At 29.9% G+C, this 25,506-nt stretch overlaps 1 protein-coding gene and 1 long non-coding RNA gene across 4 annotated transcripts; one reads left to right on the top strand and one right to left on the bottom strand.

Annotated features, from left to right (window-relative positions):
- The first annotated feature begins 380 nt into the window (after positions 1 to 380).
- Positions 381 to 2,953, top strand: LOC114295064 (uncharacterized). 3 transcript variants are annotated; one of them, XR_014362760.1, is made up of 4 exons: positions 381 to 568; positions 1,788 to 1,851; positions 1,930 to 2,007; positions 2,666 to 2,953. It is a non-coding gene; the product is annotated as an uncharacterized LOC114295064 (long non-coding RNA). The 3 variants fall into 3 exon arrangements; XR_014362762.1 differs by lacking the exon at positions 2,666 to 2,953 and adding an exon at positions 2,265 to 2,574; XR_014362761.1 differs by lacking the exons at positions 381 to 568; positions 2,666 to 2,953 and adding an exon at positions 2,265 to 2,574 and having other exon boundaries at positions 1,226 to 1,851.
- Positions 2,954 to 12,416: 9,463 nt separating this feature from the next.
- Positions 12,417 to 14,198, bottom strand: LOC114266457 (transcription factor MYC2). The gene has a single exon (XM_028207363.2). The coding sequence runs from the start codon at positions 14,018 to 14,020 to the stop codon at positions 12,566 to 12,568; it is 1,455 nt and encodes a 484-aa protein (XP_028063164.1). The 5' UTR covers positions 14,021 to 14,198; the 3' UTR covers positions 12,417 to 12,565.
- Between the last annotated feature and the right edge of the window lie 11,308 nt (positions 14,199 to 25,506).

Raw genomic sequence — 25,506 nt, 5'->3', positions numbered from 1 at the left:
GAAGTGGATGATTTTGAACTTATTTTCCTTATCTATCAATGAGAAGTGATGGGACTTTGCAGAGGATACAATGCTGATGAATAAATTGCTGAAAAGCATCTTTCTAAGACTTTATTTTGCGAAAAACATCTTTATCTACCTCCTTTTCTTACTGGATCAATCACAAAATTGTTATGGCATGCAGATTTCTCGACTTTTTTTTATCAGTTTTATTAATGAATCAAATTAAGAAAATGAAGAACTTCACTTCAAATCTAGAAAAAGAAAAAAGTTAGTAGCTTGCAGTTCTAAATGCATCATGCAGAAGATGGCTTTACTGTCAGACAAACAACAAATTTCAAGATTTTAATTTTTTTGCTTTGCAAAGCCTCATTTTGAAATGCGATGCAGATTCGAGCACAATTGGCTGCCTGTGGTGCACCGATAGTGGGTGACTCAATGTACGTGCTTGCTGCAATTGCAGAGATGATCAGTCCTGGGCTTAATCCATTTGGAAAGTACAAGAAACAATGCACAAGTGAGTATGATAAAGCAATGGCTATGCAGGAGTGGATTTCATACGGTTCAGGTGAGCAAACCTGGGCTTTTTCTTTAGTATTTGGGTAATCTTTGGATAAACTTTACTCTAATCTTTAATTTTTGGATAATCTCTACTCTAATCTTTTGATTGAAACATTAATTAATCTTTAGTCTTTGGGTAATCTTTGGATAATCTTTACTCTAATCTTTTGATTGAAACATTAATTAATCTTTAGTCTTTACTAAACTCTAATCTAATTTTATAATCTCTAATCTCTAATCTTTAGTCTTTACTAAACTCTAATCTAATTTTATAATTAATTAATTAATTTCAACATTAATTTCTGTGATTTAAACATTTAAACATTGATTCGGACATTTTTTTTGTATGTCTTTATTTATAAATTAACTACATTGGTTATCATTTTTTTTCAAAATAAAAAGTTTAAATTCACAAAATATGTTTGAGACACCGATATAAGATAAAATATGAGCCTACATGCGTGAATTTCAAATTAAGAAAATGAAGAACTTCACTTCAAATCTAGAAAAAGAAAAAAGTTAGTAGCTTGCAAGAAAGTTAGTAGCTTGAAAAAAGTTAGTAGCTTGCAGAGATGATCAGTCCTGGGCTTAATCCATTTGGAAAGTACAAGAAACAATGCACAAGTGAGTACGGGAGAAACGTTTTTGAAAATGTCCAAAATATCTATATAATAGATTGAGGTAAATAGTATAATGGTTTCTTAATGGTAATGTTTTTTTTTTTTTTTTTCCAGTTAAATTCTCAATCTTAGAACTTTCTTTATTTTTTTAATTATGTTGTATGTGTATTTTTATTTTTATTTATTTATTTATTTTTGTTCTAATTCTCAACCATAGAACTTTCTTTTGTTTTAATTTATTTATTTAATTCCGATTGTACGAACTTTACTCTCTCGAATTGGATGTACTTACATTTGTTATATATTATTGCTGCGTGGTTTACTTTATGGATTACCTACTGGATCTGTTTGAATGATTTTGATCAATTCTGGTGTTTAACTGACTATCTTTGATTGAGTCCTGTATGAATAGGATTGCTGTAACGGTGGTTTATGATAAAAAATTTAAAACAATTTTTTTTATTTTTTTTTTATTGACTATTTTCCGTCTGTTGCAATTCGGGTTTGAACTATGTATAATATTTTGTTTTGCCTCTGATTTGGAGATATTATCTGCTTAATTTTATGGTTTCTTTGTGTATGTGGACTATGTATGTATGTATTTAGTTCATTTGTGAGGATGTAGGGGATTGCAAGGCAAAAACTTGGAGCTGGAGGATTTCCTGTTCCGGTAGGTCTTTCAATCGTATGTTTTGATTTTGAAAAAGGAAGATTTTTTTTGCATCTAATAGATAGTATTTAATTTCAGATTTTAGAACAATCCTTGCAGAGGATACAGCAGCCTGCAGTATCCGTGTTGAGATGTTATTCATCTGCTACCAAAGAGGTAGTTGTGGATTATGTTCATCGTGTTGTTGTTCAATTTTTTTATTTTTCTTTGATGCTTATTTGGTTGTTTAGATATGTTAGAATTAATTTTATTTCATGAGCTAATTTTTCCTATTTTGAAAATCATGAAAACATCAATTAGGTTATTGAAAACTTAACTTCTCACTTTATTTTTTATTTTTTAAATTTATTTATTGTCAAATACCATGACCTGATTCTAACAGTTGAGTAATCCACTATTTCCTCTTTCTGCAGTTGAGTAGTGTTTGCTTATATTGTGATGAACACAGAATGATTTGGTCCAAACCATACAAAAAATGTATTGCTAGGAGTATGCAGCCTATCAAAGCAACTGCAATGCCTCCTATAGTTGTTTTTCAACCAACATCCCGTACTATTCTTTGTTTCAGTTTTTTATTGACTATGTATGTAATTAATTTTCCTTCGATAAAAATTTGACATCATCTTTGGGATTCTTTGTGCTATATAGTAGAAATCTGCTGATCAACATTTGGTAAATAAATATTATATACCCCTACTTTTGTTCAGGGTATGTCCAGTGAAAGTTACCTGTTAACTTCTGTTTCATCTTTAGATTGGATGTTCCTTATGTTTTTTCGCTCTTTTTGTTCAATTCCCCCACTGGTATTTGCCAGATGAAGAAGATCACTGTGCTGAGGTCCACAATAACCAATATTCAGCCTAAGGTAGGGTCCATACTTCTAACTCTTTTAGTGTTGAATTTCTTTTGTGGTGTGTAGTGTGGCTATGTAATGATCAGCTGTTGCAACCGCTGCTTCTGATAGATCTTACTTGGATTAACACTTGAAAATTTCTCTGTAACCATATATATTCTATATCAGGGATTCAAATGTGGGTCTGACAAACGTAACCCATTGTCTCTGTGATTGATTTGAATAGAAGTAGCTAAATCAGTTGCACAATATTATCTTGAATAGTATGATTACCCAATTCTAGAAACAGTTCTACATTTATGATATTTTTTATCACTCATTAATCTCAGTTGTTTTGGGGTGGTCCATTTACCATATTTATTGTGCCTTATATTTTCTGTAGGCAATCATTTTTGTTTTATTTGTATTTCTTTTAAATAATGTATTGTTAATGTTAGACAAAAGAAAACACCTAAACTGATATGGAATATGATAGTGAAAAAAATGTCAATTTTTCTCTATACTATACAGTTAAATAATGTATTGTTCCTCTTGCTATTAGGCTCCATTTTCAAGTTATCTCTATACAGTTAGGTTCCATCATCTGAGGAGGCATCTTATATGCCATGCATATGTGTATTTTAATGCATGAAAGGTGTCTACTGATGCACTAATTCTGTGATTACATGTCAAAATGATATATAAATTTGGTGTAAAAATTGGTAATCATGGAAAAGAATACTCTACAAAAAGTAGGCATCTTGCATTTGGAGATGAAAACAATTTTGTTCAATGATAGAATAGATGTGTGTGCGTTATATTTTCTAAATTTTGTGGTTACCAGATGTCATAGGATGAATTTTGTTGTGAAGCTGCATACCATCTATAGATTTGATTCACCGGTTCTAATTTCTCTTAGAGATTTGATTGGCAGCAGTAGCACTAACTGGTTTGCATTTTAATTTTAATTTCTTTTAAATTGTAGAGCATTGACTGATGTGCATTGTAGAGTACAGTCTGTTAAATATATTTTTATAATTGCATTTTAATCTTAATATTATTTACACCGTGCCTTTAGGCACGGGCATACGCTAGTACTATCATATTAAGCGAACTACAAATTTAATCTAGTGAATTTTTTCTCATGTGACATTTAGATAATAAATAATGAAAATATATTTTATAATAATTTTCCATTTAATCACATTTTGCAAATAATTACTCTACAATAATTTCTTTTTTTCTCTAATAATTTACTTTTTATCATTTTTCTTTTCTACATTCTGTATTCTTCCTCTCTTTGTATAATGATTCTCTTTTAAATAAAGTATAAAAATATTTGATTCATTTATGGCAAAGAAAAGGGCATTGATTTAGACCCTCTTAAAACGCCCACCCCCACAATTTCCTCACACACATGGAGGTTGGGGATTAGGTGAGAAGAAAAAAAAAAATAAAAAATTGACCAATCAAAACTAAAAGGGATCAAAGAGGTAAGGGGGTCACAACCTTTATGACAAATGAAGTATAAACAAAATGAATTATCTTTTGTTTCTTTTAGGTGCCGTTTGGTAACACTTACGTTTTTAGTTTTCTGTTTATATTTATAAAAATTTAAAAAACTCAAATAAAAACTTGTTTGGTAAAATTTTTGATTTATAAATCAGTGGTCTCAGTTTATAAATTTGGCTAAAAAATGAAAACACAAAAAATGTGTTTTCGTTTAGAGTTTTTTTTTTTTTTTCCACCCAACACTAGCCACCACCCGTCACCATTTTCCACCACCGTCTTCCGCCCACCGCCACCTGCCACCACCACTCACCACCCACCAGCCACCAGCCGCCACCACCCACCAGCCGCCACCACCACCACCACCAACGCCACCCACCACCCACCTGCCATCCACCCGTCACAACCCCCCACCCGCCACTATTACCCATCACCTACTTGCCACCACCACTCACCACCCACCTGCCACCACCACTCACCACCCACCACCCACCACCCACTCGCTACCACCTACCACCCGCCACCGTCACCCACTCACCCACTACCACCACCACCCGCCACCTACTTGCCACCACCCACCACCACCCGCCATCCGTCACCCACCTGCTGCCACCACCCGCCATCAACGCTACCACCCGCCACCGTCATCCACTCACCCACCACCACCACCACCACCACCCACCACCTACCTCCCACCACTCGCCATCCGCCACCCACCTGCCGCCACCACCCGCCACCAACACTACCACCACCCACTCGCTACCACCAACCACCCGACAACGTCACCCATCCACCCACCATCACCACCCACCACCCACCCGCCACTGTCACCCACCCACCCGTCACCACCACCACCACCCGCCGCCACCCACCTGCCACTACCACCAGCCACCACTGCCCACAACCCGCCACCACTGCCCACCACCACCCACTCGCTACCACCCACCACCTGCCACCGTCACCCACCCACCCACCACCGCCACCCATCCGTCACCACCCACCACCACCAGCTACCCATTACCCACTGTCAGTACTTTCCACCACCGTCTTCCACCGTCACTTGCCACCACTTGCCATTTCTCACTTTTTTTATATTTTTAAATTTTTTTTAAACATTTTGTTAATTACCAAACGCGTTTGTAGTTTATGTTTTTCTAAAAATAAACAAAAAATAAACAAAAACTAGTTTATAAAATTTTTATAAATATAAACTGAAAACGTAAACGTTACCAAACACACCAAGTGATCTAAAGTTTTATTTTTTATATACTCAATAACTCAAACTTTTGTTTATTTGTTTTCTTTTTCTTTTTCTTTTTTTTAATAAATTTTGTTTATTTTTTTTCTTCATTTCGTTTTACAATCATTCTGTTATATTAGTTTTTTTTTTAACTTTTTGATTTTTCAGAGTAGGCGATTGAGTATGTTGAAAATATCTAAATGGATCGAAGAAAAACAAGAAATTAAGAAAGAAAGAGATGTAATAGAAGAAGAATAATTATTTGATTTAGAGATTGAGAAAGAGGTCTTTATATAATTTTTTTTTATATACAATTTAAATAAATACAGAAGAAAAGTTCTTTACTTCTTTTTACACGGTTAATAAAGAAGTCAAAAAAAAAAAAAAACAAAAAGGGAATAATATTTTTTATTCATTGTGTTTTCAATTGTTTTCTTTCTACTTTTCTTTAACACATAGGCAAACTATTTTTCAATTTTCAAACTATTTTCAAAAAAGTAGTATGCCAAACTTTTCAAAAAAAAAAAAAAAAAAAAAATTACCCACGCGAAAAAAGAATGGATATGTTCTAAAACAAATTTCAAAAAAATTAATAATAATAATAATAATAAACACGAAATTTCTTCTTCTTTTTTTTTTTTTTTCATGACTGAGAATAGTAAGTTGAAAATATATTATGACAGTTTACTTATTTTAGAAAAAAGAATGAGGAATAAATAGAAATTCAATTTTTTTTTTGAATTTCAATGTTTGATAGGATATATATATACACTCACATATATTTCGAAAGTTAATTATTTTAGAAGAAGAAGAAGGAGGAGGAGGAGGAGGAGGAAAAACAAAGAAATAGATATTCAAAAATTTATTTCAATTTCAAGATTTGATATGATATATATAGACACACACTCATGTATTATTTTCGAGTTTTATAAGATATATATACACTCATATACTTTTGCATTATTTTTGAGTTTTTTTAAACTATTAATTTTTTAATTTTTTAATTTTTTTTTTATGTGCATCAAATCTCTTTGATTTCGAATGTTTATGTCATGACCCGAACCCGCCCTTATGGGTTTAGGACATAACCGGCCAGTAATCAAGGGATTACCTACGGCCTCAAACGAAACCAGACATAACTCATCAGAGTAAAGGGGCCTAACGGAAGCAAAATTTAAAATTTTGTCCATAGAGCTGTGCTTACATGGCACATCATAACAAACCATGCATATACATGTTAATAACTCACATCAAAATATGTACTAATACAAATAACTCTGTACATACAAGATCATTCAGTCTGGGTCAGCCAATCAAAACTATATACAAACATAAACCAAGGTCCTCGCCGACATGACAAAACAAAACAAGATAGCAAAAGGGCGAAGACGAGTCTCGTGCGTGAGACGTAAGGGCTGACTCTTCAAAACCTTGGTTGTTCCACACGGACTTCACTGAGGCTGGATTGGGACCTCTCTTCGCTTATCTACAAACACATGAATGAGCGTGAGCGAAAGCTCAGTGAACAATATCAATAAAAAAGTTACACAAATGGTATTTAGAACAACATGTTTTAAACGGCCTTGGGCCCAATTCGCATTTCTATCCAACATATGTACAAATATATGTGAAAACCCATCTTTTAATTATTCTTTAAAGAAAATTTATTAATTAATTTTGTCTACAGTCTATCTGAATTATACATTAGTGTAAAAGTTAGTTTTAAATTGACTCAATTCAATCACTAACAAGACATTATTAAGAATAATAATTTTGTGGGTGTTCAATATTTGTTGTTTATAAATTATTTTAGTTATGATTCAATATAATAACTATTCTTACTAAATATCTTAGTTAAAAATCTTAGTGTGTCAATTTTCAGAAACCCACACAAAAAAAATAAAAATAAATAAATAAATAAATAAATAAATAAATAAATACAAGCAAACAAACCATGGGCAAACAACCCATAGTTCCTACCAAACCCACCATCTCTTAGAAATTAGGAAACCATAAAATTTAGGGAAAGCCATGGAACTTGGAGAAAGAGAGCAAAGAATTTAGTGAAAGCAACATTTCTTAGAACTTGGAGAAAGTGGATGGATTTATTAAAAAAAAAAAAAAAATGTGTGAGAGGGAGGGAGAGAGAGCTAGCCTCAGAGAAGATCTATAAAATGCACCTAGTGGTCATGCACATTTTGAAGGCTAAGCATAAACCATATACATCCAATTAGAGGGAATTCTTGTGGAAGAAGAGGAGGAGGTTGAGGTTGCATATTTTCCTACCATTTCATTATTCCATTTCAATCCTACTACTAAGTAAGAAAACCCTCTCAACCCTCTCATTTTTTTTTATAATTGAAATTTTTCCGATTATTTACATTTAATACATTGTCTAAAACTGTGTTGAGAATAATCTGTCTTGAATCTGCCAGCATGTTACCCGAATTTTTAGACAATTTTATACTCAGAATTTCGAGATGATTTCTTCTACAAAGTTGTTGATAATGATGTCTAGTTTATCCAGAAATTTTTGGAAACAATTTTCGAGCTTTCTCGGTACTCCGACTCTCCGGAGTACCGAGTGTGGGCCCCTAGCGTCTCTCGGTGCATGTGGGCGGGCTTGCGAGCTGGCAGGCTACTGCACGGGGACGTGCAGCCTTATGGAGGGTGGATTGTAAGGCCCTGGTGTCCCACATCGGGAATGGAGGGGGAGTTCCTGGCTATAAAAGTAAAAACTTGGACCCTTATATAGCATCGAGGCCTTTTCCCAAGTGGTGAAATCCCTATTAGAACTCCCCAGTTAAGCGTGCTTAGGCTGGAGTAGTTCTAGGATGGGTGACCCACTGGGAAGAACAAATCCATGCGGGCATGACCCAAAGCGGACAATATCGATGACGTGTAAAGGGGTCGGGGCGTTACAATATAGGTCAAGTGATTGCGGTCCCAAACACATCATACGGCCTCGGGTCCAATTCATTCATGTCATACGGCCTCTGGCCCACTTATCTTTCATACCTGTCAAACTGGCCTTTGGCCCAATTCATACTTTCATGTTAAACCGGCCTTTGGCCCATTCATACTTTCGTGTCAAACTGGCCTTTGGCCCATTCATTCTACCATGTAAAACTGGCCTTTGGCCCATTCATTCTATCATTCAGATTATACTGGCCTCTAGCTCATTTATTCATTTATATCAAACTGGCCTTTGGCCCATTCATTCTATCATTCAGATCATACTGACCTCTGGCTCATTCATTCATTCATGTCAAACTGGCCTTTGGCCCATTCATTCTATCATGTCAAACTGGCCTTCGGCCCATTCAAACTAGCATTCAGATCATACTGGCCTCTGGCCCACTTATTTGGCATAGCAAACATTGTCCACCAATCGAGTCAACGAACTTATAAAACTTACATAGGAGTAAGCAATTGGACAATAACATATTTCAGATATCTTTGTTAAGATATACTCACAGTGATTGGTTGGTTGGTTTGCCCTGGAGCTTGACCCTACACATCACATAACACATACGGGTCACAAATGATTCAATCCGTTCTTTAATTCACATATTCCTCTTTAGGCTTTATTCTTATCCCTTTAATTCATTTACAATGCTTAATGTATGCCTAAGAGTACTTAGAAGTGAAAGAGAATAGAAAACGAAACACAGAATGCACTTTCAAAATTTTCAGAAACAGGGTCCCCGCTCGAGCAGACCCATGAGGCCTGCAAAAGTACTGGTTATGTCAATTTTACGCTCGAGCTTGAAATCTGGCGCTCGAGCGAAAGGCCTCACTACATGACTCCCCGCTCGAGCGTAAACTTTTCTGCTCGAGTGGACATCCATGTCTGCAAAAATACTGGGAATACAAATTTTCCGCTCGAGCGGACATCATAAATTCTGGGTTTTCCAGAATGGTTTTTTAGCTCAAATTCATCATTCCAACCAACATTTCTTGCATATTATGGCTCAAACTTCATACATACATGTACTCACATGGTACAAACACCAAATTACAACACAATGAAGCTCAATTCCTTGAATTACCTACATGTATGTTCCAAATTACACCAAACTTGTTTCCATCGTAACAATTCCATGTATTTCAAACTTATATTCTCATAGATGGTACATGCATGTGGAACACAACTTCTATTCTCAACTTGGGTGATGAAGAGATGGTCAAAAACATGAGCTTCAACTAAAAACTTACATGGATCATACAATTTGTGCTCAAACATGCAAATTCAAAGCAATTATACACATGAATGCATACATTGACCTTCAATTCAGCAGGATCAACTCAATTTCATTTCAATTCTTACTCTTGTTTACCCAACTAGCTTGAATACACAATTTACAAATTTATACTTTTGAATTCATGCTCACATGCTTACCTAGAGGTTCAATTCTTCCAATCTATAGCAAATACTTGAGTAATCTTCAAGATTTCGAAGCTTCTTGAGCAAACCCTCAATTCCTTACACTCTTTCCCTCTAATTCGGCTCTCTCTCACACTCAATAGCCCAAAATTAGCCAAAATGAATCAAAAAGAGAAAGATTGAGTGTATATGGCCCTTTATATAGCCCCACTAAGTCAATTTATCAATATTAAATAATTGAGCACTTAATTAATCGTTCTGAATCTAATTATTTTGATTCGAATCAATTTTTAATTAAATTTCACCGTAAACTCTAAAAATTACGCTAATCACAATGGCGTAATCGATTTCGGGTTTCGTGGCCGATAAGGCCTTCAATTTAATTTCCAAAGCAGATAATCAAACAGATATTTCTACGGTGAACATATAGAAATTCAAAATCACATATTTTCACATAAATGACACACAAAATTATATCAAACACGTAATCATATTTATAATAAGGACCAATTAGCATAATACGGAACAGGGTTATCACAGTTTAGTCTTTGGATTTGTATTTAATTATTTTTATATTTAATTTTTTAAAATTTGTATTCAATTAAGAATATTAAATTTGATTAAAATTATTTTTATATTCAATTTTTTTAATTTATATTTTTAATTTTTTAATATATTATTTTTTATAAATTTATACACCCATCACGTGTGTCCAATCACTAGTTATTGTTATTATATATCCTACCTTAGCACGTGTTGCAGGTGCATAAGTTTTAGCATAATGTCCAAACAAATTTTAAAAAGGTTAAAAAAATAAAATAAAATAAATAATGGTGCATCTTTTGGTGGTGGTGTGGGTCAGGAGATTCCATTGTCCCAACTCACATAAAGCTTACTACTATGTTATATTTTGGCCACACAAACAAAGGCAGGAAACAATATTATGATATTTGTGGCCTAAGCAATCTGAGACAGAGAGAGTGTCTGTCAGAGAGAGGGATTTTCTCACTCCATCAAGGTAACAAATATCTGAGTTCGAAAAAAAAAAAAGAAAATGTAATAAATATTTTTCTTTTTTTCAACAATTAATAATTGTGAAAGAGTGACTTTAATGTATTTTAATTTTCAGTTAACTAATAATTTAGAGAAATTTTAAATTCAAATTAATTTAACAACTACAAACTTCTGATTTTAAAGATATGTTGCAAGTTTATGTTTTAAAATATAGATTTTCTATTTCAACTATGTGATAGAAAATATCTACATTATTAGAAGAAAAAAAAAATATTGAGTGTACATTGACACTTTTTTACATTACATGGAGTTATCAATTAATAAAAAATTACAAATAAAATTATGTAAACAAATTTTATCTTTTACTAATTTAATCATATTATATTCTCTATTAAAAAATGATATTACTTATTGTCCGGTGATGTTATCATTATATTCAAATATATGTTCAGAGTGAGAGAGAGAACATCCTAACAAGTTTAGATCTATTGTAGATTTAATAGATATTTGACATAATTTTTTGAGGTAACAGAGGAGTGGGTGGGGTAGGGTGGGGGGCATATTATGACCAACTGCACAGAACAGAGGAGTCGAGTGTGGGTGGGAAAATTATTTTATACTTCTGAACCATTGTTAGATAGTGTTTTAAAATAGTAATTGTTGAATTAAATTATGAAATTTATCACTTTTGTGTTAGAGATTCACACTATTTTTATGCTAGAATTATCTGAGACAATTGATAATATGTTTAACCTGTAAATGAAAATGAAAAGAAGTAATATAATACTCCCAAAACTTTGAATAATTTTTCGCGTGGGATAGGCACTTTCATAATTCCCCATTTGACTGAGCTTACTTGGTCATCTATTTGATTTTAGGTCAAGTTTGGCTACTACAAAATAATCTATCTTTTTATCTTTTTTTCATCACATCACCTCTCTACTTTTCTGTATATATTTTCGTAAAAAAATAAAAAATATACTTATTTAAGTCATCCCAAACAATTCCTACTTATTATTTCAAGCCTTTGTGTGCCACAAACTCAGGTAACACAAACAAACAGTTTTACAACACATGTACAAGTTTCATTCCAAAGACAACCTCCCCATTGCTTTAACGCTGTGTTTGGTTGGGGGTTTTGGGAAGGGAAATGGAAATGAAAGGAAAAGGAGAAAGAATTAATAGAATTCCAAATTCCAACTATGTTTGGTTGTGTTGGTCATAAAATAGAATTGATGTCCTAAAAGGTATCCTATTTCTTTATTTATTTCTCACCCCTTTTCTTTTCCCATATATTTTTTATTATAACCAAACATAAATAGGATTACATTTCTCATTCCTTTTCCAAATCCCACCTCAAAAACTCCAACCAAACACAGCATAAGGGATGGGAAGGGAAAAATACGAGGATAGGATATAGTTAAAATGGTTAAAATTTTTGGAGATTGAGGATCTCTAACTAGTAGATTAATATTAAAAAAATTCTAAAGACATATATAATTTGATTGTAATACAACCCTCTCACTCACATATTTAGATGAATTATTCACATAAAAAAAAAAAAAACTAGTAGATTAGTCCTATTAATATTAATAATTCTTCTACATGTATTCATAAAATCAAACACGATTCTTCCATATAAATAAATGAATACATGTGACACCGAATGAAATTTATTGTAGTAAAAATTGTGTGATTAGATTAGATAAGGCGCAGTGGAATTATTCTTAGACTAGACAAACCTTGTGAGGAGAGCTGCTTTGAGTCCATCCTCAGTGCTGAAACCATCAGGAGCCCTAATGACAACATCTTGAAGCATGAGATGGTTAACGCTTGACATGCTGGCATGGTAAACCGGCAATTCCAGATCTCTGAGCGCATCCATTAGCCTGGCTGCAGGATAATTAGAGTTGTCCGATTGAACCCTAATCATTGCATCGGACCCAACAATCTTGACTTCAACCTCTAAACCCCCCGATTCAGAATTATTAGCCGTCCTAATTTGCTCCACCGAAGTGGTGGCGCTCTGGTTGTCGGCGGTGGTGTCCGCCACCTCCGTCTTCACTTTCTTTAACTCTCTCTCCACCTGAACTTGTTGCGCTTCCAACTCCTCTACTTTCGCCTTCAGCTCGTTGATGTATGAGACCGCGTCCGACAGCAGCGATGCCTTGTCCATCCTCGACACGTTCGGCACAACCGCACGCAGCGCGTAGAACCGGTGGTTCAGCTTCTCTCGCCGCTGCCTCTCTGCTTCCACGTGATTCAGCGGCGTCTCCCTCCCTACACCCGGCTTTCTCCCTCTCTTCTTCGGCGCCGCTTTCTGCTGCTCATGTGCCGCAACAAGAGGACAATCCGAATCTGAAAGCTCAGATTCGGCATTGGTTTCTCGTTTGTTGATGACGTTGATGTTGATGTTGTTGATGTTGTTGTTGTCAAAACTGTCATCGTCGTCTTGTAAACCTGCAACAATTCCGATATCGGCAAAAGAAATGTTTCTCTCAAGAAAGTGTACAGAGCCACTGCCATTATTACTAGTGTTTGGGAGTTGTTTTGGGAGATCTGAACCAAACAGTGACTTGGCTTGTTGCACCAAACCCCAGTTTTCTTTAATCACATCGCTCGAACCCAATTCAACAACTCCATTACAGGTTGGAATACAAACAAATGTCTCAATGCCATGGATCTGAGCTTCTTTAGCTCTTTCACAGTTGTAAAATTTAAGTTGGTGGCCTCCACATAACCAAACCAAGGAGCCAGAACTAAAAGACTTCCCGGGAACGCCGTCTCCGGCCGAGAAAGACCGAGTTAACGACATGGAATAGAACCACTCGGCGGCGGTGACGTCACCGTCGCCGTCGGAGGGAGAGTTTTGTTGACAAGTGGTGAGGATGGATGGTAAGGGCCTTGTGAGCTTAGTCTTTCGGTCTCTGATGGGTTTGGTGGGGGGGAGAGAAAGTGAAGATGAGGAGGAGTGTTTGGTTCCCTGGAAACGGCCGTCAAGCCAAGAGAGGAAGAGACGGCCATTGTGGTCGGTGGAGGATTGCCAGAAAATGGCGTAGACCCACCAGTCTGGCTGGGTCTGGAGGATCAATTGAAGCCTTTGTTGGAGTGTTGGTGGTGGGTTTTCATGGGATGATGATGATACAAATGAAGAAGATGAAGATGAGGAGATAATTAAATCTGCCATGGTATGTTATGTTTACAGACAGAGAGAGAGAGGGGGGGGAGACGGTCGAAGATCTAAAAGGGAGTGACTGAGTAGCAAACAAGTGTAGTTGGGTGGGGGTGTGAATCGCTTCCTTTTTGCTTGCTTTTCTTTTCTTGTAATTTAAAAAGAATACTCTGTAGGTATGGTGCTGGATTCCTAAGACACATATATATATATATATATATATATATATATATATATATATATATATATCTATATTATTATAAAGTGAACGTCCTGAAGCTTTACTCTTTTCATGCTATGTGGCAGTTTTCATGCCATGTGGGCAAGGCTTGAACCCATGACCATGGGTTTAAGTACGAGAACTCATACCACTTAAGCTAAGTACACATTATAATATTAATTTCATTATTATTATTTTTTATTCCTACTTATTTAAATTGCACACACATCATGTGTGTCACTCACTAGTATATATATATATGCGGAGACTTTCAGATTTAATTGTTAATTTGTGCCGATTATAGAAGCAACTAATCCACCGTTGTGTTTTTGGGAAGTCAGTGAAAAAATTTATTTTTTTATTTTTTTGTGATTTTTAATTTCTTTATGTAAAAAATATAGAGAAGTGATATGATCTAAAAAAGTTAAAAAGTAAAAAAAATGAATTTTTACTATGTTGCCAAAACGCCCCATAGCAAAATGATACTCTTACAAATTTATTTTTTAAATTCAATAATAGGTAAAGATATAATTAATTGATAATTTTAAAAGATATGACCGAAGGTATTGCCTTTAATATATTAATTAATTTCATATTATTAAGTTTAAAAATTATTTCTATTTTTTTTAATCTTCAATAGCATTACTGGTCCTACATAAAAAATAAAAATATAAATAAAATAAATAAAAACCTAAACCTCTAACCTCTCATTAATGAAAAATAAATAAATAGTAATATATTTACTCTCTTCAAAATTATTAAGGTGTTTGACATCTAATTTAAAAGAGTAATCCATTCAAACTGAAAAATTAAATTTATTTTTCAAGTCCAACCACTCTTATGTGTTATTCTTTTCTCTTATCTTTTTTAATTATCAATTAATTATTTTAATTACACATCATTAAATTTCTAAAATAATAAAAAATAGACTTGTGTATCGTTTTTTAATTTAGAATTGTTTATTCTTTTTTTTAATGGACCATCTTACTCTTAACTTCTGTTCAAACTCTCTACAAATAGTATTAATTTAACTAAATTAATATAATATAAAAATTAATAATAATTTTTTTTTTAAAATATTGCTATTCAAATCTAAAAATTATACTTATTTTTTAAATTCAATGTTGTGGTAATCAATTAGGATATATATGATAACTGTATCTCTCATCAATGTACTATTATAACTGCAAAGCATTGTTAATAAGGCTGAAAAAGTTACAATTTTTTTTCTCATTCTTTTGATTTTGTTTTATTTTTATTAATATGTGTCACAATATGATTGGTCAATAAATTAATTTATATTTTTAAAATAAAATTTTAAATTTAGATTCCTTAAATTATGTTATCATAATTGGAATAAAATCAATATTCATTCCATAATTTATGCATTCTTTATTAAACTATAAAATAAAATTTTAAATTTAAATTCTTGATTAAATTATGTTACTGTAATTAAAATGAAATTAATATTCACATGTGTCATAATATTATTGGTCTAAACATAATATGTTATTAAATACACGTGTTCAAATTGTTAAATGCTATTAAAAGTTTATATTTTTATTTTTTGTTTTAAATTTTATTAAAAAAATTATATTCTTCTAAACTATAAGGATTTGAACAATAAATTTTTTTAATACAAATATTTTTTTTAACAAAAGACATAAACATTAAGAAAATGAATGACTTTTTTAACACTTGCAAAAACTGGTGGATTCTGTTAAATTTTTTTTAATCTCAATTGTTAATTAAACAAATTAAAATAAAAAAATAAATTTTTTAAACTTAAATAGTTAAGAAGTGACTTTTGCTAAAATCAAATAGAAATAAACATTATTATTTTTTAGTTAAAGTGATAGTTCGAGAAAATTATTTTTTTATATAATAAATTTTTTTTATGTAATAAAAAAATAGGAGTTATATGAGATTAAAAATTCACACTTTCACCTAAAATAATTTGGCAAGGGAGTTGGGCCTATGTCGTTCAGTTTATAACAAATTCAGAGTTCACACATATGATACCACATCAAGTGGGAATAATTGTGAGTTTCAAACATTTTCTTTATTATTCATTTAGACCTTTTTAGCACTTGTGAAATATGGTGGATCCATTAATTTTTTTTTTTAATCTCAATTGTCAATTAAACAAACTAAAATAAAAAATATTATTTTTTGGCTCAAATTACTAAAAAGTGACTTTTGCTAAAACAAATAGAAATAAATGTTATTTTTCTATTAAAAGTGATGGTTCATAAAATATTTTTTTTATTAAAAAAATGACGTGATAATTTATTGGTTATTTAAAATTAGTTTTAGATCTTTTTTTGGGTGGGTAATTATTTTCAGATCAAATGAGAATATCATTCTAAATTTTCTTCTTACTTTTTTTTTTATCCATATACTTTTATTTTGTAAGAAATTTAATTTTATTATATTTAAATTATTTTATGCCATTATAAATATAATTTTTTAATATCAACTTAGTAGATAATCTCTTTTTGAAAGGTGTATTTTATAAACATAATAAAAAAATTCGATTAAAAAAATTCAAGAATATTGCTTTTGTTTTGGTTCACCAATATTAAGATTTTAATTAATTTTATTTATTATTAAAAATAAGTAAAATTAGCAAATAATTTTATATATTTATATATACAATTTCGTTTCAATTGCTCTGGTTATTTTGTGTCTCCGCCCAAATCCACTCAAATTTATTTGAATTTTTGAATTTTACATAAGTTTTCGCCAAATTAAAATTTATGTTGTCCAATCTTTAAAAAGTTTCAGGTTTGACTCGAATTGTTTGGGTTGAACTCGCCTGAGTTTACAACTCTAACAAGGGGTTTGAAAGTTATATGATTGAAATTGTGATAAATAAAAAATTAATACATAAATTATGATAAAATTGTCAAACTTAAATTGTAGGTTTCAATATTTTTTTTTTGTTTTAACAATTTACATACAAAAATCTAACTATTTATATTATTTTATATAAAAATATTTTATTAATTTTTTCATATCCTATGCAGAGTACGGGTTTTCACTAGTATTTTTTTTAATTATTAACTAATTATATTATTTACACATCATTAAATCTAAAAAATACATTTAAAAAGTGAGCTCGTATATCATTCTCTTTTATTTAAAGGTAAGTTACAAACACACTCTCTAAGTTTTGCTTAAAATATAAATTGTCTCTATAGTTCTGAAAATTACGTTCCGTTGCTTGAAATTTTTAATTTTATAACAAATTGTGCTTTTTATTAATAAATTATCAAGCTAATTAATAATTTTTAATGATATGAAAATTTTATTTCAATTAATAATTTAATTAATTTTACTATTTTTTAGAATAATAGTTTAAGAATTTTATTTTTCAATTAATTTTATTAAATAAAAAATTTTGATAATGAAAATTATAAATATAATTTATATTTTAAATAAATCTAAAAAGGTATATTTTGTAATAGACCTTTTATTTGAATAAATATGAAATTCAAACATGTGTGTCCCATCTGTGTGTTGTTTGTTTGTGGGTGTAGCCAGAGAGTGCACGTGATAGGAAAGGGATGGGGCAGTGACTGGTGGGGCAGACTTATTCCCTGTGAAGTTATTTGGTGATGTAAGAATATTATCCAATATTATTTATTAAAAAATAAATATTTAATTGTATTTTAAAAAATAAAAATAAAAATAATAAATATCATTATCTATACTATATATTAAGTAAAAAGAGATTTTTAACCCCCAAGATATGTGGGAGGTTCAATATGTCAATCCTAATTTTCTAATTTTTTATTTTTTTTTAAAAAAAAATTAATCTCAACATTTATTAACTTTTCTCAACTCATAAGACTTTTTGACTTCTCTCATAATTATTGTAGTACCTTTTTAAAAACAAATAATTTGTATATTAAAAAAAATTTAAAACAAATATAAATATCTATATCTATATCTATCTATTTATTTATATCTATCTCTAACCCACAAGTTTTGTGGGAGTTCCAATATCTGAATCTTAATTTCTTAATTTTTTTGATTTTTTTTTGAAAAAAAAAACTTAGCACTTATTAAATTCTTCCAAATCTTTTTCATTTCTCCAATACACACTCTATTTAACTTTTTACAAACCTATTGCAAACAGTGAGTCTTCTTTTTGTTTTCTCCTTCTTGACTTCTCACTTCTACACTTTCAACTTCAGTGACCACGTATACAAACAGCAAGTCTTCTTTTTGTTTTCTCCTTTTTGACTATTCCTTTTGTTTACTGTTTTAATATTGTAGTTGGAGTTCCAATATTTGAATCTTAATTTCTTAATTTTTTTATTTTTTTTGAAAAAAAAAACTTAACACTTATTAAATTCTTCCAAGTCTTTTTAACTTCTCCAATACACACACTCTATTTAGCTTTTTATATACCTATTGCAAAGAGTGAGTCTCCTTTTTGTTTTCTTCGTCTTGACTTCTCACTTCTACACTTTCAACTTCAGTGACCACTTATACAAACAGTAGGTCTTCTTTTTGTTTTCTCCTTCTTGACTATTCCTTTTGTTTACTATTTTAATATTGTAGTTAGATAGCGCATACAAATATTTGTGATTTGTCTAGCGAATAAAAAATTATATTTTGATTTTTTAATATGATTGAAATTAGATAAATATAAATCCTCACAAAGAGAAAAATGTGATTATAATTAATTGAATGATTCTTTTTTTTAATGTGATTCAAGTTAATTTAATAGTTTTTTTTTCATTTATTTATTTTATTATGGGAAAAATGTGATGTGATTGTAATTTGTTCAATGGCTCTTTTTTTTAGTATGATAGTTGTAGTTAGTTCAATGTTTTTTTTTAATGTTATTTAATCTTTTCATTTACTATTTTAATTTTATTTTTAATATGATTGAAGTTAGATAAACATAAATACTCACAAAGAAAAAAATGTGATTGTACTTAGTTCAATGGTTCTTTTTTTTTAATGTGATTGTAGTTAGTCAATGGTTCTTTTATTTATTTATTTTTTTTTTATTATGAGAAAAATGTGATGTGATTGTAATTTGTTCAATGGTTCTTTTTTTTAATGTGATTTAATCTTTTATTTACTATTTTAATGGTTTTTCTTTACAATTATTTATGAAAAAAATATGATTATAGTTAGATAGCATAAAAATATTTATGATTTGATTTGATTTTTTTCTGATTTGATTTTTAAAGTACCAATTATTGATAATGAGTAGATTATATTTTGAAAAAAAATTGTAAATGATTTTTTTAACTCACTGTGTTTTTTGAAAAAAAAGTATTGTGTTTTTTTAACTATCAAGTCACTTAATTTGTGATTTGATTTTTAACTCACTGTGTTTTTGAAAAAAAAAATGGATTGTACTCATTAGGGTCACATAATGTACCAATTATTGATGATAATTAGATTGTATTTTGACCCCAAAAAAATTGTAATTGATCTTTTTAGCTCACTATGTTTTTTGAAAAATAAATTATTGTGTTTTTTAATTATCAATTGGCTTAATTTGTGATTGATTTTTTTAATTATTTATGATGATTAGATAGCATTAAAAAAATTGTGATTTGTATGATTGAAGTTATCTCATTTTGTTTATAATTTTATTTTTTAATATGATTGAAGTTAGATAAACATAAACACTTACAAAAAGAAAAATGTGATTGTAATTTGTTTAATGGTTCTAAATAATTTTTTTTATTTACTATTTTAATGGTTATTTTTTTCAATTATTTTTTTTATTATGAGAAAAATGTCATTGTAGTTAGATAGCATTAAAAAAATTGTGATTTGTATGATTGAAGTTATCTTCTTTTGTTTATAATTTGATTTTTTAATATGATTGAAGTTAACTTACAAAAAGAAAAATATGATTGTAATTTGTTCAATGGCTCTAAATAATATTTTTATTTACTATTTTAATGGTTCTTTTTTTCAATTATTATTTTTTATTATGAGAAAAATATTATTGTAATTAGATAGCATTAAAAAAAATTGTAATTTGTATGATTGAAGTTATTTCCTTTGTTTATAATTTGATTTTTTTTAATATGATTGAAGTTAGATAAACATAAACACTTACAAAAAGAAAAATGTGATTGTAATTTGTTCAATGCTTATAAATAATCTTTTTATTTACTATTTTAATGGTTCTTTTTTTCAATTATTTTTTTTTATTATGAGAAAAATGTGATTGTAGTTAGATAGCATTAAAAAAAATGTGATTTGTGTGATTGAAGTTATCTCCTTTTGTTTATAATTTGATTTTTTAATATAATTGAAATTAGATAAATATAAATACTCAAGGGGGTTTTTAAGCAAAAGGGGGTTTTTAACCACAAGGTCTGTGGGAGTTTCAATATCTCAATCTGAATTTTTAAAATTTTTTATTAAAAAAAAAACTCAACATTTATTGATTTGGTCAAAATTTCCTGATCAGCATTTATTAACTTTTTTCAATCCACATGCCTACATTTATTGATTTGGTCAAAATCTCCTGATCAGCATTTAAAATCCCCTCATATAAATAACTATAGATGCAATCTGTGTATCAAAAATGCTAGAGGTCCCAAATATTCTACCAAAAATTTTACCAAATGTCTCACATGGATGTGGGACCCACATGGGACCCACATTGTGTCGGTCCAACACCCATGTGAGAGATTTGGTAAAACTTTTGGTAGAATATTTGGAGTCTCTAGCATTACTCTGCTACAAAAATGCTAGAGGTTCCAAAAATTCTACCAAAAATTTTACCAAATATTTCACATGGGTGTGGGACCCACATGGAACCCACATTGTGTGGGTCCCACACCCATGTGAGACATTTGGTAAAACTTTTGATAGAATATTTGAGGTCACTAGCATTACTCGTCTTTTTTTTTTTACTCCATGTTACATCATTAATGTCATTATTAGAACTTCAAATTTAAAGCTCTGAATCATTGCTCTTGCCCTTGATGCATGCTCATACGTCATTGCAACTATTATTTTAGGTTAGGTTTGACATTTCTTAAAAAAATCAAAAAGTCACTATCCTATTTAAGTCACATCATCTTATTTATGTCACACATCATATCTCTACCACATCACTTCAAATCTAATTTATATTTCATAAAAAGTTAAAAATATACTTATTTAGGGGTTGTTTGGGGTGTCCTAAATAAGTGCACTTTTTATCTTTTTAGACTAAAAAGTTGAGGTTGAAAATATGAATATTTGGGTTAACTTTTTGAATTTTTATGAAAAAATGTGTATTAAAAAATTATATAAATTAATGTATAAGAAAAAATTAGTATTAAGAATTGTGCAGCGATAATTATTGACTTTTTAATAAATAGTAATAACTTTTTAATTTTTTAAATAATTTTTTGACTTTTTAATTTTTTAAAAACTTCCCAAACTGGGCCTTAATCAATCTCTAGTTTTGTACTATGTATGTAATTGCATATGTTTCATAGGTAATCAGCATTGTTAACATCAAATCCAATCACTAATCTCTTACTTTTTAACAATCTTCCCCCATCACGATGTTGTGTCAGTGTTCATTATTATTTTAGTGAAGATAGCAAATGGCCTATCTCACTTGTTTATCTGAATTTGATATTTGGAATTATCAGTTAAAAAAACGTGGTATAATTACTAAAACCTTGCCTAAATGTTGAATATTCTTGATGTGATCGTGACACCACATTTCAAATAATTTTTAAATCTGAAATGATAATCTCCTTTCTCAAATGCCGCCTTTTTTAATTTTTATTTTAGTGAATTAATATATTCATTGATGTATCAACGTTTTTAAAGCCTAATATATATTAACATTGTTTTTAAGATAAATTATATTTACATCTTTTAAGATTTTTGATAAATATAAAAACTTTCTCTATACTTTCAATAATTACAAAAAAATTTCTTATTTTAAGGCCTATTTTGGCAACATGATTTGTAGTCACTTTTTTTTGTTAGTAGCAAAAGTCAAAAGTTGACTTTTTTTTTTAATCTTTTTTTCCATTTGGGATGTTGGTTTTTAGCCAACGGTGAAATTACAATTTTACCCCTCATGGGTCAAAATGTGTTACATAGGTGAAGTTGTAAATATTTTAAATAAATGGGAGTAATTTGGTCATTTTATTATGATTTGACATCATAAACTTTTTACCAACTTCCCAAATTATTTGTCTAAAAAAGTCAAAAATTTGGTTAAAAACCAAAAAGTCACTTTTTATCATCTTCCCAGAACAACCCTAAATGACAATATTACTTGTATCAATTATCTGAGAATAATACTAGATTTCAAAAAAGAAATGTGTTAAACAGTTTTATAAAGATTCTCCACTATTAAATTAATTTATAATATTTTATTATATATTATACAATCATATATATTAAATTAAAATATATTAATTATAGAGTACTATAAGATAAAAATAAATTTATATTATTTGTAAATTAAGATTTCAAAATTAAAATATACTTACATTAAAATAAGTCATTTTTCTTATTTTATTACTTACTTAAATTTTTTTTTAAAAATAAAATATTTAATAATTCATTTGGGATCTATAATATTTTCCATACATGTAAATAAGGTGTAGCTGTGTACATGCACTAAAGTCGAGAGATACTATAAAGAATAATGTTTGAGAGCTCCAATTTGGTCCTTCCTAATCCCCCTAATCCCCAAAACGACGTCGTTTTGGGAATTTTTTTCTTTTCTTTTCTTTTTTCTTCTTCCATGTTCGACTCTGCAACAGCTCGGAGGGAGAGGGAGAGAAAGAGAGAAGAAGAGGGGAAGAGAGAAGAGATCGTCGCCCAGCCCGTCGCCCAGCTCCGATTGTCGCAGCAGCTCCGCCGTCGCCTCCGGCCCCGCCTCCGCCTCCGCCTCCTCCCATTGTTATGGCCCCCTCCACTCCACTCCTCCTCTTTCTCTTTCTCCTTCTTCCTCCTTCCTCCTTCCTCCTTTCTCCTCCTCCCTTCTCTTCTCCTTCTCTGCTTCTGAAAAAAAAAAATCAAGATTAGGGAGATTCGAGGGAGCTCGTTAGCTCCCTAACACGATCGTACTATAAAAGCATATAGTATTGGTAATCTCCCAAGCATATATAGGGGTGTTTTGAAAAGATGGCTAAAAGTTAATTTTTGATTTTTAACTAAGTTTTTTAACTTTTTTTAAAAAATTATTTGAGAAGTTGATAAAAAATTACTTTTTAATTTTTTTACTTAATATTTATTTATTCTATCACATCAAATTAAATGATCAAAATATTCTTATTTATTTTAAAAAATAATCACTTTTATTCATATGGCTCATACGAACAAATATAATTATAATTTCACAAATAATTTTTAATTCTTTTCAAATGATTTGATGGCACACACAGCTCTTTTTTTGTTTTTGTTTTTTTTTTTCACATAGAGCCATAGTTAGTACGAAAAGGTCACATTCAAATTGAATGAATGCACGTAACAACGCGGACAGAAATGATTCATACTTTTAATTTAAGAATTTAACAATGATTCCAATTATTAAAAATAAAAAATCATTAATGGTATTGATATATTGAAAATGTCAAAAAATATATATATATATATATAGGCAATAGACGGGGTCTATTATAACATTATTAGTGGTGCTATTATAACATTATTTTTGGTGCTTTTAATTATTTTTTTAAAGAGTTTTAACCGCTTTAATGTAGATATAATTGTAATTTCACAAATAATTTTTAACTATTTTTTCAAATGATTTGATGGCAAATGCAGCTGCTTTTTTTTTTTTTTTTTTTTTTCAAAAAGAGCCATAGCACACATACATCAAATCATTTATGAGTGAAGCCCACTACCACATAAGTATAAATTAAGTACAAACCTAACCTAACCTAACCTAAAATAAGTAGAGCTCTCATTAAAATTTTACTTTTAGTGCTCTCATACATTTTTGTTAAGGACAAATTACACTAATAATTTCTATAATTTAGGACTTATGTCATTTTGATTTTTGATTTTTTAATTGTAATATATTTAATCTTAAATTTTGAATCTTATTCCAAATAAAGACAATCAAAGATGACATTACTCAATTTTAATGGCAAAATCATTAATTTGATAAAATATAAATTAATTTAACAAAAATAAATGTCAAAAAAATATTTTTAAATTTTTAAAAATTATTTCTACTCACTAAAGATAAAATTATGTAAAATTAATAAATCTTTTACATATGTATTTGGATGATGATTATGTTTTTATTTTCCTTAAATTAGTTTTTATTTTTTCAAAAGTTAAATATGGCAATAACTTTGATATTATTATTAAACCAATCTATTAAATCAAAAAATCCAAAATAAAAATATTTCATGTATTAAATATATCGATTACATATTAAAAGCCTAACAATCACCCATTATATGATCATCATCTAAAAACATAATAAAAATTAATTTGGTAAAATAAATAAATAAATAAAATCTTAAAATATTTATCAATTTTACATAATTTTATCTTTGATGGGTAGATATAATTTTAAAAAAATCAAAAATATTTTTTTGATATTTATTTTTATCAAATTGACGACTTTGTTATTGAAATTGAGCAATGATCTTTAATATTCTTTATTGGGAACAATATTCAAAATTCATGGTACATAACTTTATCTTTGGTGGGTAGAAATAATTTTAAAAAATTAAAAATATATTTTTTTGACATTTATTTTTGTCAAATTAGTTTATATTTTATCAAATTAACAACATTGTTATTGAAATTGAGTAATAATCTTCAATTGTTCTTATTTAGGGTCAAATGTGTCAGAATTAAAAAGTCAGGGACCAAAGTTACACGAGTTCCAAACTATAGGGACGGTTAGTACTTTATTATATATATAAAAAAAATACTAACATATATTTATGGGTGAATTATACTAACAATTCTTATAGTTTGGGGTTCGTGCCACTTTGGTTCCTTACTTTTCAATTGTAACACATTTAACTCTGAATTTTGAATCTTGTTCCAAATTAGGACAATTGAAGACCATTGTTTAATTTTAAGGGCAAAATAGTCAATTTGATAAAATATAAACTAATTTGACAAAAACAAATGTCAAAAGAATATTTTTGAATTTTTTAAAATTATTTCTACCCATTAAAGATAAAATTATTTAAAATTACACAAATGCTTGCGACCACTAATTAGTGGTGGCATTAATGATGTGGCAGTGGGCCCTACCCACTGCCACAGTGTTGCTATGCTTTTTTTTATTTTTTATTTTCCA

This window comes from Camellia sinensis, chromosome 2, assembly GCF_055761805.1.
Source record: "Camellia sinensis isolate YWXY chromosome 2, ASM5576180v1, whole genome shotgun sequence".
Taxonomy (NCBI): Eukaryota; Viridiplantae; Streptophyta; class Magnoliopsida; order Ericales; family Theaceae; genus Camellia; species Camellia sinensis.
This window is presented reverse-complemented; position numbering and strand designations above follow the sequence as displayed.